Consider the following 19,886-nt stretch of genomic DNA (forward strand, 5'->3'; position numbering starts at 1 on the left):
AGTAGGTAGGATCATTCTGCCTTTGTGCTCTGCTCTCCACAGCCTGTTTGCACTTTTTGTTTCCTTGGACACAGTGGTTGCAACACCTGCAACTTTTTTAAGTGTGAAAGGGAAGCTGAGAGTGAAATCAAGTGTTCTTTTCTCAAAGTGGTCCCCACCCCTTGCTGTAATGTCTGTGTGCCTGTGTGTACGTGTATGTATGTGTGTGTGTGAGATATATTGCTCTTCTGATGCTACACCAACACATGGGACCCACACCTGTGTGTGATTTTCTCTCTGGAACATATAATCTCTACTATATCAAGTAGCAAAACAATATAATTTTTGAGCAGTTCTACTGTGATGATACAGCTTTACAATTCAAGAAAAAATCTACCCCCTCTACCTGGTAAGGCAGGCTTTCATTTCAACTCAACAGTTTTTGTTAAGTAGAAATGTCACCTAAGTAACTGGAGGAGATGCCAAAAGCCCTAAGCTTCTTGGTTAGGGCAGCTGACCTTAGATTCTGAGCTCAGTGTCCCATAGCCATTTTTCCAAGATGAGACACTCAATGTGCTTAGTGAATACAAAGAACAGGAGGGAAGATTCAAATGTTATTTTTGTCTTCATCATGATGTATAATAATGCCTATTTTTCTGTCCTTTGCATGCATGTAATTCTTCAGTGTAGGGGATTCCCATATAATGCCTTTTCTCCAAAAACATGCAGAGGACTTTTAAATTAAGGTATTTTCACTTTATAACTTAAACTTCTACCTTTGGGGCTTATGTAGTGAAAATAGGAAAAAAAAAATATTTGTATAATGCTAATAATTAACCATAGTTTTAAAAAGTCACAATGTTGATCAAGAATTTTCATGTAATGGGAACTTTTGTGAAGGTTCTTAAAATGGCTTTTGTTCACCTTCTAAGACCTGCCTTAAAGTTTTATTGGCATGTTTTAAAGTCTAACTCTTCTTCAAAACTCATGTCTTTGCTTTTCCTTCATTGAGTATATTCCTAGCATTTTTCTTCTGATTGTTATCCAGGCATAGACTTCTTCTGAGTTACAGATAAGAACCAGGGGTTATGAATTCATATGTTGAAGTCTTAACCCCTGGAATTTGACTGTATTTGAAGACAAGATATTTAAAGAAGTAATAAAGGCAAAATGAGGTCATATGAGTGGGACCTAATCCAATATGACTGAGGTCCTTCAAGAAGAGGGGCTGAGGACACAGACAGAGGGAAGACCATGTGAAGACATCGGAAGAGGACAGGCTTCGACAAGCCAATGAGAGCATCCTCAGAAGAAACCACCCCTGCTGACACCTTTATCTAGAACATGTAGCTTCCAGAATTGTGAGAAAATGGATTTCTATTTTTTAAGCCACCCCATCTGTGTTACTTTTGTCAGCACTAGCAAAAAACACAGGCAGGCAAGAAAGTGAACAAGAAAGAAAATTCCTGAAGCAACTAAGGCACTGTTAAAAATGTAAAATCATTAAAGACAAATTAGTGGGGCTTCCCTGGTGGCGCAGTGGTTGAGAATCTGCCTGCTAATGCAGAGGACACGGGTTCGAGACCTGGTCTGGGAAGATCCCACATGCCACGGAGCAACTAGGCCCGTGAGCCACAACTACTGAGCCTGCGCGTCTGGAGCCTGTGCTCCGCAACAAGAGAGGCCGCGATAGTGAGAGGCCCGCGCACCGCGATGAAGAGTGGCCCCCGCTTGCCACAACTAGAGAAAGCCCTCGCACAGAAACGAAGACCCAACACAGCCAAAATAAATAAATAAATAAATAAATAAACCTTAAAAAAAAAAAAAAAAAAAAAGACAAATTAGTGGACTGAATACATTGTCATCTTATTAAAATATTACTTGGTAGGGAACTAGGAACACCTGCATCATGTTCTTAACACCCCTAAAAATTCCAGAGGGAAAGACGTGTTCAGGGAAAATGCTTGAAAATGAGCTCACTTTGTTACTTTGAGGCTATGGCTTTAAACTCCCTCCTCCCCAGTACAAAATATTTGCTGACAGATGATGTCAACGAGGAGGTTTCTGGCCCGATGAAGATAGTCTAAAAATATACAGGCTGGACGGCCTGCTCCTTCTAGGAATCTCTCAAAATATGAATGCTGAAGAGAACATGAAAAATGCAGAGAATTTCCTTGAGCCCAGACAGTAGCTGCGTCTTGTGGAGGTAGAGTAACCAGCTGCATAATATTTAACAGATCATAATAATTATAATTAAAACAGGATACATTTATTGGCTTTAATAAATACTTAGTTTTTTTTAATTTTTGTATTTTTTACAAACACACAATTGACATTCTCACTATTTCAGATATAATAGAGAATCTGGTTAGAACTTCTGTAGGGAAGCAACATGTAGCTATCTATAACTAAATGCCATTTCAAAAGGAAGCAGAGTCTGTTAAAAGTTTATCCCTAAATGTATATTTACATTAAAGTTTGAAAAGCACTTACACAGATTGGGCTCTCTGACCATAATGTACTCATATTAGAAATAAAAAATGAAAATACAACATAGTTATTTCACAGCTAGGAGTTTTATAGAGTTCATGACATACTTCTTGCTACCCATCTTTTCGATAAATGTGACTCTAATATGAAAATCAGTTTCTATAATTGGAGCTCAGAATTATTTTTCCTCCTATCAGTTTTCTAATGACACAAATGCAAATTAGAAAGAATGATCCTAAGGAAATGTACAGTTTGGTAAACAGGTAGAGGTCAGAATAATCAGTATTTTAATAAGCCTAATAGAAGCCATAGATGCTCTTGAGAGAAATAAATTATCTGGATATAAACAATCGCAAAGGCATTTCTTAAAGTTCAATTTATGCAGTGATTTATTCATTATGAGCTGATTTAGACTGATGAGTGGCCGGTTAGTTTTTTAATTCATTTACATTATTTCATGGAGAACTATAGAAGCATTTATGTCTTATGTTGGAGAATTCCTCACCATATTGGCTATATTAGCTATATTAGTTACACACAATTAAAATAATTTCAGAAATTTCTGATTCCACACTGAGCTAGAATATATTACATTCAAATATTATCTTTGAACTAAATTCCAGAAATAGCATAAATAGCAATTATTTAGAAAGAAGTATACTTTGTACATTTCCATTTCTCTGCTATGCCTTGTGGCAAGATGGAAAAAAATGCCATGATTAAGACTTTTCATTTTGGTACAGTCATATGCATAAAAAGAAGGAAATTAGAGAAGTACAATAATTTTCAAAATATGTGATATACTGTTAAGTACAAGGGATCTTTTTTCCCCTGAGTATTTGTTATTTAGTGATATTTTTCCAAACCTTGCTGCTATAGGATTGTGTTGAAATAAAAAACTGTCACTTTTAATATTAACCCTAACTCAAATATGCCTCTTAAGTAAATACTACATTGGGGAATCAGGAATCTGTCCCCTGATAACTTGCAGAAAAGATAATGTAAATACAAGGGAAATCAACTTAAAAGTAAAATTTAAAATCTTGCTAAAGATACAGGATCCTGTGAAACTAACCAAAGTTCTGCTGGGGAATTGCTTCAATCACACTCTATGCCCATGGAGATTGGACAGAGTTAGACTGGTTAAAATGAAGGAAGAGAAAGTCAATAAGAAAATAAAAAACAGAGGCCATTTAAAAGATAATGAATTATTTATAAAAGATTAAGAGACAATTGGAAATCAGAAGAAGGCTTAAAATAATTTCATTAAAATATCATTAGTCAAAGGAGAAATAAATGGTGCAATAAGATAATATGGTGTATGTTGAGGTTGGGGGCATGTTGGAAACCACAAAATTCATAATTTTAAATGTGATTTTGTGAAACCTCAGATAAACTTGAGAAATATATATATTTTACTGTTTAAAAATCAAATTTTTTCACCATTTAATGTGAAATCCTGGCCCCCTTTAATCTTGGTTTTGTATATATATATATATATATATATATATATATATATATATATATATACACATACATACATACACACACAAAAAAAATACACATATATACCAAATGGCTTATGTGTAAACAGTTATTGAAATAAAACACATTTGAAATGTAAAAACTTAGGATGCTAAACAGCTCTAGCATGTTGTCTCCTCAAACATAATTACTGTTCGTTCCCCAAAAAGAAGTAGTGTAAAACTAATTTCCCTATGAAAAGAACCTTAATTTCTGTAGCAGCATACATACTGTGTGTCCACATACGTAGACAAATGTCCACAAAGAATAAAAAATCTTTTAAATGTAATATTGGAATGGAGGGTAAGAGGGGAAATCTGCTTATTGGAAGAAACTGTTCTTCCAGAGATGTGTAGTCATGATAGTCAGAAATCTGGAAACCATGCTTTATAATGAATGAGTTAAGAAACTTGGAAATTTCCCACATAAGAGGGAAAAATTTTTGACAAAATGAAAGTTATGGTCAAGTGCTTAGGAGATGGGTTAGAATGTTCATGGATTTCTGCAATCAGTAGAATGCCATCCAATGAGCGGAAGAAGAGAATAGTTAATAGCCTTATAATAACACTATGGCAAAAGGCTTGATGCTTTGCAAGTATTAAAAAAAAATAATGATGGCTCAACTTAATTTACCTGTTGCCAATAGAGCTTTTGAAATACTAGATAGGTTGCCTCCTGAAGTTGTGTGCTCCTTAACATTGGATGGGGCCTGCAGAATACAACTCCCTACCTCTTGAATACTTTGTTTAAGCCATTCTAGCACTAGAAATTTTGGATGTTTAAGTGAAACAAAACTTTAAAGAGATTTAGAATCTTCTTTCATAACTGGGTTCAGTTGTGGGTCAGGATTTAGACAGACTCTTGCCATGGGAACACTATGTTTACTACGGAATCTACTGAAATTGTGCCTGCCAAGTGAATTATTTTTAATTAAAACTCAGGCCAGAGAGAGGGCTCCAAATACTGGTAGCCTAAAAATATTGTCAATCTTGGATTGTGTTCTGAGGATTGACAAATGGATACCAATGACCTTCCAAAGTGCCTAGCACATAGGTAGGAAATTTAGCTAGCATCAATTATATAATGTTTGCTAACTGGAGTATCACAGTGTACTGTAAATATGCAAGCTTTCTTAATAATGAGTATTTGCTTTGAGAAAATAATTCTAATCACAATAGAGTAATATAGACATAGTGATAAAATTTATAATAGATTGAGATAACTTTCATTGCCCAAGTTGGTTCTGATTATTTGCTTATTAGCTCTTAACAATAATCCCCCAAATAACAGTCTACATTTTTATGTTAAATGAGTTATTCCTAAAAGCAGAATATAGAAGAAAAAATTCCTCTTAACATAAGATCTCAGTGTAGTTTAAGTGCATTAAATTCCTTCCTCCATTTATTTTGAAAACTTATTTAACATACACAGTAGATTGGGCTCCACACGTAGCAAATACAGCAGGTGGTTTGTTGGTTATCAACCCATAATAGCTGTGCTGGACAGTCCCTAGCCACACCACTAGATCCCACCTCAGCTGTCTCTGCTTTTATGCCTTGGACTTTTTCGGAAGCTGAGGGATCTTATTGGGGGAACATGAAGGATTACCACTCACAAATCAGCCCAGATGTGTGGGTAGGCTAATGCACTGGGGGCAACCTTGACCCAAGTAGACAAGAGGCAGTGTACAGCTGCTCCGTCTCTCAAAGATTCCAGGGAAAACTTCTGATGTGCCTTCTTCCTAGATCTTCAGAAGGTCCTCATAGTTACCTGTTGCTGTGTAACAAACTACCCCCCAAATCCAGTGGCTTGAAACAGCAGCACTTGTTTATTAATTACTTATTATTCTGTGGCTCAGGAGTTTAGGAGTGGCTCATCTGGGTGGTTCTGTATCAGGACCTCTCATTAGGTTGCAATCAAGATGTCAGTTGGGTTACAGTCGTATGAAGATTTTACTGGGGCTAAAAGATCCTCTTCCAACTTCCCTCATGCAGCTGTTGCCGAGAGGCTTCAGTTCTTCTCCATGTAACCTTCTCCACAGTGTTGTCTGAGTATCCTTACTACAGAGCAGCTGGCTTGCCCAAGAAAAGAAAAGAGAGAAGGAAGAGAAGGCACGCTTTGACCATATTCTACCCATTAGCAGTGAATCACTAAGTACAACATACACTCAGTGAGAGAAGAAAATAGAGAAAAGTGGGACTGAGCCCCAGCACACACAGTGTCACACAGCTGAATAATGCATTCCTAATTGACTTTTTTCTTCTGTCTCATTCTCCTCACTTCTTCACTTCTGCCTATTTGTCATCACCTACCAAATAAACAACCTGTGTTCATTTCCTTGGTTCAGTTTCTGCATGTGGAGTATTCCAAACCAAAACAACTTAGCACTCTGAGATTTAAATACTCTCAAGGTCAAAATTTAAAGCAACGTTTTCTTAAAAACTGATATGAAATAGCATCATCTATAAAAATAAATTCATTTTGATTTTTATGCATTTAAAATCACTGACAGTTGTAGTTATTTTGTATGTACTTCCTTTTTTCTAAATTATTTTATGTGTCTATATATTGTTTCAACAGCTATTTTGACAGTATTCTGATTTGTAAAGCGGCCTCAGGAAACAGATTTATGTTACAATAATTATCTTCTGAGAATATTCTCCTCTTAATTCGTATGCATAATTAGTAATAATGATATTAGAATTACTCAGGATAAAAGTAAAAATGTTAAATTAAAAATGGTCTTTAAGATTCATAATTTAGGAAATACTAATAAAAGTACCTATTTCACATATTAATTAGGATTATACTTTGTGCAATTTACTTAAGGCTGTAATAAAATGAAATTATACATTTGAAAATACATGTAGTAATTTAGATTTTGATCTATCACCTTTCCTGCAACAAATCAATCAAATAAGTTGAAAATACCTGTGTTTTCAAATATTTAGAAGATATAATGTGCTCAAATGAATAGAACAGAAAATAGTGAGGCACAACATAATGTCATGTTTTGAGCAAATAATCAAGGCCACCCTGGTCAGGTTCTGCCTATTCACTAGGATATCCCTGACTTATCCACTTGGTGTTCCTTTTGGGTTTCCCAGGGATCTGGTAGTTTACAATAACAAAATATCTACAGAAACTATAAGAGAAAAAAGTCAATGTAGTGAATCCATGGTCATTCACATGAATATAAGTAAAAATGTTTGAATTCCATGATTTAGATCAGTTATAAATGACAATTTCAGTTCCAGTATGATTATCTGGTATATCATCCAAGGCAAAGACAAGATCAGAGCACAGTGATAAGAGAGATGTAATATAATTTTATTTTGTTTTGTTTTGCCTATGGCTATTCTCCAGGACTATGGTACTTACATAAAAAGCAGCCAATGAGTCCAGAAGGTGTGATTTTTTTACTAAGATATAGTCAAATAAGCAAACTTATGCAGAAGCTATGTTCAAGGTGTATGGATTCCTAATTGGAGACAGTTACCTATAAAGGGAGTGTCTTTTATTTAGAGGGATAAACACTTCATATTTTGGTATATCCTAAAGCAATGGCTATGTGTACAGTTGTAGCCACTAATTATTGAAAAGAAAGAAGATAGATCACAGAAAAGAACTGTGAGGATTCTTAAGCTGTATGAAAGGACTTATTCACACATTTGATACTTTTTAGCTATTCTAACTTGAGACTTATCAGCTTCAGCAAAATTCCCAATAATGAATAATTACTTCAGCTTCTGAGAATTTAAAATTCATATATTTAATGTTGATGTTTTGCAATTTAAAAAAATTATTCTATAATGTCATTCCTTTCTTAAAAATTATTAAATTAAACGATGCTACTAAATCCAGCAAATGGAATATTAGAGATTACAACTATATTTCTTTTTAAACTGGAAAGTAAATATTTCAAAGTCAAAGAAGAATTTAGTGAATGTGTGTAAGTTAAATTAAATCTCATTTAAATTCAATTGTAACACTTGTCAACTAAAATCAAAAAGGTTTCTGAATAAAACTGATTGTGTGGGATGTAAATTCAGTGTTTGAATACTAATCATTTTTTTTTCACCTTAATATATGATACCAGGCATTATTTTATTTGTTTAATAAGCTATCTCCAGACTTCTTTGTTATGTGCTTCATAATTTAACTTGATAAATGCCTAAATGAGGGTTTTGGTGTGGTGCAATCCATGAGCTCCCCACGAACAAGATCAGTAAGAGAGGTCGATAATGCTTTGCTGTCTTTAAGGAAGAGGAACAAGCAAAGAAGAAAATGGAAAGAAACACCACAATGTTGATCTTAGTAAATGTGAAATAAAGGTAGCCATATCAAGGCAACAGTAGCAGCAATAAGAACAGTGGGTATCTAGAGGAGGATTTCGAAAAGTTAAGGAAAGAGGTGGTAACCAGCGGAGTGCTTATAAGAAAGCGTTCAGGTGAGGTTGTTATCAAAGTAGCTACAAACCATACTAAATGATTCCGTTTGCACTTATCTCGAACCGGTAATGAAGCAGTATTTCCCTATTTGAATAATCACTTGAGGGTGGCTCCCACCACCTGCTAATATCGGTTCAAACAAACTTGTGACTGTCAAGTACTCAAATGGAAGTATGAGGTTAGGTCTCTGTGAAGTTTTATTCTGAGTTCTCATTAAAAGATATTTGCTTTCAATGTTTTTGAATTGCCATGTTTCAGAATCGATTTGTGTTTTATGCCTCTTCCCTCAGTATGGTAGATCAAGTCCTGTGTTAAAAACCGTATATGACAGTTTCATGGTTTAGTAGTGCCTTACTGTTTTTAAAAAGACTTTTTTTTTTTTTTAGCAGTTTCAGGTTTACAACAATTCGAGAGGAAGGTATAGAGATTTGTCTATATATCTCTTACTCTCATACATGCATAGCCTCCCCAATTATTAACATCATTCACTAGAACAGTATATTTGTTATCAAAGATGAACACATATAATGACACATCATAATCACCCAAATACCATAGTTTACCTTAGGGTTCACTCCTGGTGTTGTAGATTCCATGAGTTTGGACAAATGTATGCTGACATATCCATCATTATAATATCCTACAAGATATTTTCACTGCCCTAAATATCCTCTGTGCTCTGCTATTAATCCCCCTTCCCTCCTTACCCATGGCAACCACTGAACTTTCTACTGTCTCCATATTTTTGCCTTTTCCAGAATGTCATATAATCAGAATAACACAGGATGTAGCCTTTTCAGATTAGCATATTTCACTTAGTAATTTGTATTCAAGGTTCCTCCATGCCTTGGCATAGCTTGATAGCTAATTTCTTTCCAGCACTGAATACTATTCCATTGCTGTAAAAAGGTGTTTAATAATGTGGTGTGAGGTGTAGAAGGAGAGGCAGTGTTCTAGGGTTTCTGAGTAGGTCGCAGTTGTCAGTGAGCCTATGTCTCTGGACTGTGAGTGTTTCTGAATTTTTTCCTCCCCTGTAGGTAGGGCTGGATGGCTAGAGTGGGCTGGGGTTAACATTTTCCTTCTCCCACATGGAACGCTAGAACTGATTGGAACTGGGCCTTTCCCTTCCCCAGGTCAGTTAAGTTCAGATAGTACCCCAGTAGGATAGGGTCTGGTTAACTAGTTTCCCTTGAGAGCAGGCCATGTCTAGAAGAACAGCGTGCTCTGGTGTATTTCAAAATGACTCCTCTCCCCTCCCCTACTAGAAGCAGATGGGGATTTTTCTCTCATACTTACTGTGGGAACATGGTCAAACTTCTGGAGGTAAATCTCTAAAAATTCCAGAGGCCTCTTTATGACTGGATCCCCATGGAGTTTTTAACTCTCAGACTTGTCCCCAGTGAGCCTCCAGCAGTTCATTACTTCCAGTGAAAGTTGTCTTGCCCTGGATCTGGTTCCTGGGGTGGTTTCCTTGCTTGAGTCTCTACAGCAAAGCCAGGAATCCCTGTATTCCGTCTGTCTCTCCAGTCTTGTGGTCAGTGTCTTGCTGGCTTTATGGATCCAAGAAGAGTTGACTTCAGTCTGTTCAATTTTTTACTTGTTAGGAAAAAAGTGTCTTAGTATTTTTAAAATAAATCCTTTTGGATAAACAAATTGGCTATACTATTTCAATCTGTCATAAATTCTATTAAAATGTTTATAAAGTGGATAGATATGTATAAGATTAAATTACCATTAATATCAATATAAATACCCAATTCCCCCGTATGTTAAACATTATTACTTGTGATGGTATAAATATTTTCATGGAGTATGGGTCTATAAACTGTTATGCATTTCCATATTTTAAGAAGTTACAGAATCTTTTCATCATCCAAGCTAGAAATGTGAACATCACCTAACCTTGCCAGAACAAAAAGTAAAAGTTTAACTTTTAAAGCTTAAAATTAAAATCATGACATATATACACTAATATATATAAAATGGATAACTAATAAGAACCTGCTGTATAAAAAGATAAAATAAAATTCAAAAATTCAAAAAATAAAATATAATAAAATATTGGATACTGGTTTAAATAAAAAAAAAAATAAAATAAAATAAAATAAAATAACATAAAATAAAATAAAATCATAAGCCCTTTGCAGGTAACAAGAAGATGACTATGTTCAAGCCTGAAATCAACAAGTGGGGTTCATTCCAGGAAAGCAAGGCTGGTTTAACATTCATAAATCAATTAGTGCAATTCATCATATTAACAAATGATTAAGAAAACATAGTCCTATCAATCGTGGCGTCATATTATTTCAAGTATCATTTGACCTTATTATCATGTGATCACATTAACAGATGAAAAAGAAAAAAAAAATCTAAATATATTAATAGATACACAAAAAATAATTTAGAAAAGTCAAAGCCCAGTTATGATAAAACTGTCAAAAAACTAGGAATGAAAGGAAACTCCCTTAACCTAATAAAATAAAATATTTACAGATTGGACAAGAAATAAAATATTTATAGGATGGACAAGATGAGATAGAATTTTTATTCACAGATGTCTCTGAAGAAAACTCCAAGGAGTCTACTAATTTTTTATCCACTCTTAGAACAAATAAGCTAATATAGCAAGTTTGCAGGCTATACGATCAATATACAAGTCAATTGCTTTCTACCAATGAACACTGGAATTTTGAAAAGTAAGAAACAGAAAATTAATACCACTTACAATAACAACCATCCAAAAGTAAAACACTTAGGTTTACATCTAATAAAATATCTGTAATACCTGTATGTGGAAAAACAAAAAACTCTGATGAAAGAAATAAAAAATAATCTAAATATATTGAGAGATATTCCTTATTCAAAGATGATCTAAATAAATAAAGATATTCCTTATTCATTAATTGCAACACTCTATATTTTTAAAGTGTTATTTCCTCCCAACTTGATTTATAGATTCAAAACACTATCACTCAAAAATCCCAGTAAAATTTTTAATTTCAAAAGTTTCAATTATTTTTTTAGATACTTGCCCCTTATGGAGATAGAGGATAACTCCCAACCCCTTATGTGGGATGTGTGTAGCAACTTCCTCCTAAAGGGTACACTTGATATGATTTAAGGAGAATGAATTTCTCCTATGATGTCTTTATTCTCCAAACCCATATCACCTTAACAACCATGAGAAAAACATTAAATAAGCCCAAGTTGAAGGACAGTTTATAAAATACTAAACCAAAACTCTTCAAAAATCTCAAAATCATCAAAAAGAAGGAAGTATGAGAAACTGTTACAGTATAGAGGAGGCTAAGGAGACGTGACAACTAAATGTAATGTGGTGTCCTAGATAAGATCCTGGAAGCTGAAAAAAGGCATTAGGTAAAAACTAAGTAAATATCCATAATATATGGACTTTAGGTAATAATAATCTATCAATATTGTGTCACTAGTTATGACAAATGAACCATATAAATGTTAACCATAAGGGAAACTGGGTATAGGGTATATGGGAACTCTCTGTCTACCTTTGCAACTTTTCTATAAATCTAAAATTATTCTAAGAAAAAAGCCTGTTAATTTTTAAAAAGCTAACCTACTTTCTGGAGGGATTTTATCATAAATGGGTGTTGACATTTCTCAAAAGTTTTTTCTGCATCTATTGAGATGATCATATGGTTTTTCTTCTTCAGTTTGATAATATGGTTTATCACATTGATTGATTTGTGTATATTGAAGAATCCTTGCATTCCTGGGATAAACCCCACTTCATCCTGGTGTATGATACTTTTAATGTGCTGTTGGATTCTGTTTGTTAGTATTTTGTGGAGGATTTTTGCATCTATGTTCATCAGTGATATTACCTCAGCATAATAAAGGTCATGTATGACAAACCCACAGCCAACATATTTCTCAATAGTGGAAAACTGAAACCATTTCCTCTATGATCAGGAACAAAAGAAGGTTGTCCACTCTCACCACTATTATTTAACAAAGTTTTGGAAGTTTTAGCCACAGCAATCAGAGAAGAAAAAGAAATAAAAGGAATCCAAATCAGAAAAGAAGAAGTAAAGCTGCCACTGTTTGCAGATGACATGATACTATACACAGAGAATCCTAAAGATGCTACCAGAAAACTGCTGGAGCTAATCAATGAATTTGGTAAAGTAGCAGGATACAAAATTAATGCACAGAAATCGCTTGCATTCCTATACACTAATGATGAAAAATCTGAAAGGGAAATTAAGGAAACACTCCCATTTACCACTGCAACAAAAAGAATAAAATACCTAGTAATAAACTTACCTAAGGAGACAAAAGACCTGTATGCAAAAAACTATAAGACACTGATGAAAGAAATTAAAGGTGATACAAACAGATGGAGAGATATACCGTGTTCTTGGATTGGAAGAATCAACATTGTGAAAATGACTATACTACACAAAGCAATCTACAGATTCAATGCAATCCCTGTCAAACTACCAATGGCATTTTTCACGGACCTAGAACAAAAAAGTTCACAATTTGTATGGAAACACAAAAGACCTCGAATAGCCAAAGCAATCTTGAGAAAGAAAAATGGAGCTGGAGGAATCAGGCTCCCAGACTTCAGACTCTACTACAAAGCTACAGTAATCAAGACAGTATGGTACTGGCACAAAAACAGAAATATAGATCAATGGAACAGGATAGAAAGCCCAGAGATAAACCCACGCACATATGGTCACCTTATTTTTGATAAAAGAGGCAAGAATATACAATGAAGAAAAGACAGCCTCTTCAAAAAGTGGAGTGGTGATGGGAAAACTGGACAGCTACATGTAAAAGAATGAAATTAGAACACTCCCTAACACCATACACAAAAATAAACTCAAAGTGGATTAAAGACCTAAATGTAAGGCCAGACACTATCAAACTCTTAGAGGAAAACATAGGCAGAACACTCTATGACATAAATCACAACAAGATCCTTTTCGACCCACCTCCTAGAGAAATGGAAATAAAAACAAAAATAAACAAATGGGACCTAATGAAACTTAAAAGCTTTTGCACAGCAAAGGAAACCAAAAACAAGATGAAAAGACAACTCTCAGAATGGGAGAGAATATTCGCAGATGAAGCAACTGACAAAGGATTAATCTCCAAAATTTACAAGCAGCTCATACAGATCAATATCAAGAAAACAAACAACCTAATCCAAAAATGGGCAGAAGACTTAAATAGACATTTCTCCAAAGAAGATATACAGAGTGGCCATCATCACAAAATCTACAAACAATACATGCTGGAGAGGGTGTGGAGAAAAGGGAACCCACTTGCACTGTTGGTGGGAATGTAAATTGATACAGCCACTATGGAGTACAGTATGGAGGTTCCTTACAAAACTAAAAATAGAACTACCATACGACCCAGCAATCCCAGTACTGGGCATATACCCTGAGAAAACCATAATTCAAAAAGACACATGCATCCCAATATTCATTGCAGCACTATTTACAATAGCCAGGTCATGGAAACAAACTAAATGCCCATCAACAGACGAAGGGATAAAGAAGATGTGGCACATATATACAATGGACTATTACTCAGCCATAAAAAGAAACGAAACTGGGTCATTTGTAGAGATGTGGATGGACTTAGAGACTGTCATACAGAGCGAAGTAAGTCAGAAAGAGAAAAACAAATATCGTACATTAATGCATATATGTGGAATCTAAAAACAAACAAACAAAAATGGTTCTGAAGACCCTAGGTGCAGGACAGGAATAAAGACGCAGATGTAGAGAATGGACTTGAGGATGCAGGGAGGGGGAGGTGGAAGCTGGGATGAAGTGAGAGAGTGGCATATGCATATGTACACTACCAGATGTAAAATAGATAGCTAGTGGGAAGCAGCTGCATAGCACAGCGAGATCAGCTCGTTGTTCTGTGACCACCTAGAGGGGTGGGATAAGGAGGGTGGGAGGGAGATGTAAGAGGGAGGAGATATGGGGATATAAGTATATGTATAGCTGCTTCACTTTTTTATAAAGCAGAAACTAACATACCATTGTAAAGCAATTACACTCCAATAAAGATGTTAAAAAAAAAAAAATAAAGTGATAGGAACTGAAGTTGTGGAAAGAATAATAATAAAAAAAAAAAACGCTAACCTACTTCCCCCCCCAAAAAAAAAACCCTATAAAGCTCATAGTTTTTTTTTTTCCTTTACAGAGGAAGCTAAAAACAATATTAATATTGATGATGGATAAGAATGTGAACAAATAAGCATTTCATATAATGCTGGCAAATATGTAATTGATAGAGCATATTTAAAAATTTTTATTATAGTATAGTTAACTTGCAATGCTGTGTTACTTTCAAGTGTACAGCAAAGTGATTATATTTTATATATATTCTTTTTCAGATTCTTTTCCATTATAGTTTATTACAAGATACTGAATATAGCTCCCTGTGCTATACAGTAGGTCCTTGTTGTTTACCTTTTTTATATATAGTATTGTGTATATGTTAATCCCAAACTCCTAATTTGTCCCTCCCCACCAGCACCACTATCTTCTTTAGTTGTTCTTTTTAATGAACAATTTATGATACTATAGGAAAGAAAATGAACATTTCAGTGATGAACAAATGAGCCATAACTTTGTTTACTTTCCATGTAAGGGACCACCAGCAATGGAGAATTTTCTTTGAAAGGAAATTATCCTTGGTTCCTATGTGCTACAAAGAGGAAGTTCTTGGTCTCAGTGATAATTTAATATTGAAGATTTCACCTTGATTGTGCAGAATGAGCTCATAAATCCATACATAGTTAAAACAGGTCTTACTGTTTGTTGGTCAGGAGAGAGCTTTCAATTAGGTCCAGTGACAGTCTCACATATTGGGGGTCCCTCTAACATGTTGGATCATTTAATACAGAGTTATCTATTAGCTTTGGCTGGATAGAGCTAGTTGCTCAAAATAAAACAGAGTGGCTATCTTTGGCTAGTGGGTGAGTGAACAGCCATAAAAAAGAATGAAATAATGCCATTTGCACCAACATGAAAGGACCTAGAGATTGTCAAACTGAGTGAAGTAAGTCAGACAGAGAATGACACTGACAAATATTGTATGATATCACTTATATGTGGAATCTAAAAAGAAGGGTAAAAATGAACTTATCTACAAAACAGAAATAGAGTTACAGATATAGAACACAAACTTATGGTAACCAGAGGGTAAGAAGGGGGATAAATTGGGAGTTTGGGATTGACATATACATACTACTGTATATAAAATAGGTAACTAATAAGGACCTACTGTATAGCACAGGGAACTCTACTCAGTACTCTGTAATGGCCTATATGGGAAAAAAATCTAAAAAAATAGTGGATCTGTGTATATGAATAACTGATTAACTTTGCTGTACACCTGAAACAAACACAACATTGTAAATCAATTATACTCCAATAAAAATTAAAAAAAAAATCCACCTGTGCAATTTGCTAGTGCTGTGACCTTAGAAACATTACTGGTGAATAAGTTTTCAGTTTATTAGCTACTGTAAAAATTGTGATCCAAAATTGTATAATTTTCTTAACCTCCGTTTACTAATTTTTCCTTTTTCACCAGCATCACCTCAGACTGTGCTCTCACACATCATGTGTCAGTCATTTGAACTACTTGCAGTGTTGTAGGCACTCAGTAAATATGTAACTCTCATGAATTTTTCACTTTAATCAATGTTTGTAGATCCTCTATTAGTTCCTGGACCATGGTTTGACAACTGACATCTAAGGGGTTTGTATAATGTTATCCCAAAAGAAAGTATGGAGAGGAATTGCATGAGCAGACACAGACACTAATGTCAATCTCTGTATTTGTTTCCTAGGGATTGTGTGACAAATTACCACAAATTTGGTGGCTTAAAACAACAGAAATGTATTTGGTTACAGCTTTGGAGACCAGAAATCCAAAATCAAGGTGTCAGCAAGGCCACACTCTCTCTGGAGATGTTAGAGACTCTAGTATAAACTATGCATCCTGACTATATATGTATATACATCCTATATATACATATATATGTACACACACAATGTATATATACAGGCACACACAAAGTTATCTTTGACTTTTTAAAATTTAAATTTGACAGTTTCAAGTAAAGACGGTGCCCAAATTATGATGGTTGACTTAACGATTTTTTGACTTTACAATGGTGCAAAAGCCATGCACATTCAGTAGAAACCATACTCTGAATTTTGAATTTTGATTTGTTTTCCCTGGCAAGCTATATGGGGTACAAACTCTCTCATGATGCTGGGCAGTGGCAGTGAGTGCAAATACATGTACATATATAATATGTACCTATATGTTTATATTTAGCTTTTTTGAAAGATCTCTCATGTTGTAGGCATTCAGTAAATATGTAACTGTCATGAACATTGAACACTATACATATATATATATATATTAACAATCCTACTTTTGAAGCTTCTAGAAGATCCATGTGTTCCCTGTCTTGGGGCTACATGACACCAAGCTCTTCCTCCTTCTTTATATGGCTTTCTTTCCTCTGTGTCCCTGTGTCTCCTCTTTATAGGAACACTTGTCTTTGGATTTAGGACCCACCCAGTTAATTCACTGTGATGTCATCTCAAGATCCTTAATTGCATCTGCAAAGACCGTTTTTCCAAATAAGGTCATTCACAGGCACTGAGTGTTAGGACTTAAATGTACTATTTTGGGGCCACAGTTCACTCCTTTCTATTCCCTCAAGGGAGATTCCCAATTACATGTGGTTAGAGCTCTGAAAACACATCTGAATGAGGGAATTCCAAGGTGAAAGGTGATATTTCTATCAAACTAAGGATAAGCACAACCAATATTTTAAATGTTATATTGTATTCGATATCAGTTTCAGTTACATGCTAAATTTAAAATTACTTATTTTATAAATTTAAGTAAATGTGGTCAAGTTTTCGGCTAAAACAGATCACTAAGGAATCATTTAATATTTAAATATTTGTGAAACACTGTATATAATTATCAAGCTTACCCATATTTTAAAAGTTTACTGACTATCCTGTAATAAACCTTAGTCAATATTTTCTATAGTACAGGCATAGGTACTTTTATACATACATACATACATACATGCATTCATGCACACATACATATATACCAAGCTACATATGTTTAAAATAAAATGGAAAGAGTAAAGTCTACAGTGATTTAGCTCTATGATGCCTGAGTCTTTTTATTTTCCCTTTTTCTTTGTGGCTATGGTTGTTTTTAGATCAGTTGGCCTTAATTTCACTGAAAATACTAATAGATATCCATTAAATTATCTCTCATAAATCAACTACTAATAAATAGTTGATAATAAATGACTACTTCATGTCCTTAATTTTATTCTTAATTTGACAAATATTAACTCTACAGTATGGACTCATGTGTATTGTATAGAGATATGTATTTTTCACTTTTCTTTCTTAGATGTCTCCCTGGATTTTCTGGGAAATTTTGTGAAATTAACATAAATGAAAGTTCTTCATCACCATGTCTAAATGGTGTGAACTGTGAGGATCACATCAATGGATATATTTGCAAATGTCAACAAGGTAATTATGAAAAAGTAATGATCATGCAAATGTCACATTTATTTACAAAATATATGTATTTATATATGTGTCTTGTATATGTGTGTGTTTGTACAATACAATTTTGACAATCAATTCACCAATAATGTTGTTGAGTATCAACAGCTTCTAAGCAATGATCACACTTAAAAAATATGAAATCATTGCCCTGTGATACTAGTAATCAATCCTTTAGGCTATCAGCAAGAAATCCTGGTGCTTAGATCATGGTATCTCACTACTGGTATTTTCAAAATTTATGTAAGCTTCAAATTCCTGATCTTTATCTATATCCATTGCGCCTGGTTCACAACAAGTCCTTTGTAAAAGCTGGTTCACTAATATTTGCATTATTATACTGCCAATGATCATCAGTACAGAGATGGACAAGTTGGATGAACTGATTTTATTCAAGGGGAACTTTTTTATTAACAACAGGTCTTTTGGGCCATTTCTGCCTTTGCTCATATTATCTTTAACTGTATACTGATATAAACAAGTTGCATCCAGGAATCTTTTTCCCTCTCTTTCCTCTAGTTTTCTAAACTTTCAGATTTGTTGCTTTCTACCTGTGACTTCTATCACTCATCTTACCTTCAAAATTTAGTTTCATCCACCCAAAAAGATGTTGAATACATGAATTTCCTTGAGCAATAATAATCTCACAAGAATATATGTGGGGGATATTTTTGGTCACTAAAAAAGAATTCTCACTATTCACAGACCCCAGAGAAGACTTAAGACAGCTTGTGGATACCCCAGAGTTCTGGGCTCCTGGTTATTTGAAACCCCAGAGGAAATAACAGCCAATAATTCTTAAAGATAAAAGAAGTAGAATAAAGCTTACAATGTTCTGATAGAAGAAATATATACCATTTAAAAGCTTTTACTTTTCCCCCAAAAAAATCTTTGTCAGACAGCAGAAGCAAGAAGAACTACAATCCTGCAGACTGTGGAATGAAAACCACATTCACAGAAAGATAGACAAAATGAAAAGGCAGAGGACTATGTACCAGATGAAGGAACAAGATAAAACCCCAGAAAAACAAATAAATGAAGTGGAGATAGGCGACCTTCTAGAAAAAGAATTCAGAAAAATGATAGTGAAGATGATCCAGGACCTCAGAAAAAGAATGGAGACAAAGATCAAGAAGATGTAAGAAATTTTTAACAAAGACCTAGAAGAATTAAACAACAAACACCTAGAAGAATTAAAGAACAAACAAACAGAGATGAACAGTACAATAACTGAAGTGAAAAATAAACTAGAAGGAATCAATAGCAGAATAACTGAGGCAGGAGAAAGGAAAAGTGACCTGGAAGACAGAATGGTGGAATTCACTGCTGCAGAACAGATTAAAGAAAAAAGAATGAAAAGAAATGAAAACAGTCTAAGAGAACTCTGGGACAACATTAAACACAACAACATTCACATAATAGGGGTTGCAGAAGGAGAAGAGAGAGAGAAAGGACCCGAGAAAATATATGAAGTGATTATATTAGAAAACTTCCTTAACAAGGAAAGGAAATAGCTAGCCATGTCCAGGGAGTGCAGAGAGTCCCATAAAGGATAAACCCAAGGAGAAACATACCAAGACACAGAGTAATCATATTGACAAAAATTAAAGACAAATTATTAAAAGCAACAAGGGAAAAGTGACAAATAAAATACAAATAACCCATAAGGTTAACAGCTGATTTCTCAGCAGAAACTCTAGAAGCCAGAAGGGAATGGCATGATATATTTAAAGTGATGTAAGGGAAGAAACTACAACCACGATTACTCTACATGACAAGGATCTCATTCAGATTCAATGGAGAAATC

General features: G+C 34.5%; 1 protein-coding gene across 1 annotated transcript in view; it reads left to right on the top strand.

The window, feature by feature from the left end:
- Window positions 1-19,886, top strand: part of EYS (eyes shut homolog) — a 1,726,005-nt gene that overhangs the window by 796,463 nt on the left and 909,656 nt on the right. Inside the window, exon 21 of the mRNA XM_059941649.1 lies at window positions 17,919-18,043. Coding sequence (XP_059797632.1) covers window positions 17,919-18,043 — 125 coding nt within the window. The remainder of the gene's footprint in view (window positions 1-17,918; window positions 18,044-19,886) is intronic.

This window comes from Balaenoptera ricei, chromosome 12 (assembly GCF_028023285.1).
Source record: "Balaenoptera ricei isolate mBalRic1 chromosome 12, mBalRic1.hap2, whole genome shotgun sequence".
Lineage (NCBI taxonomy): Eukaryota > Metazoa > Chordata > Mammalia > Artiodactyla > Balaenopteridae > Balaenoptera > Balaenoptera ricei.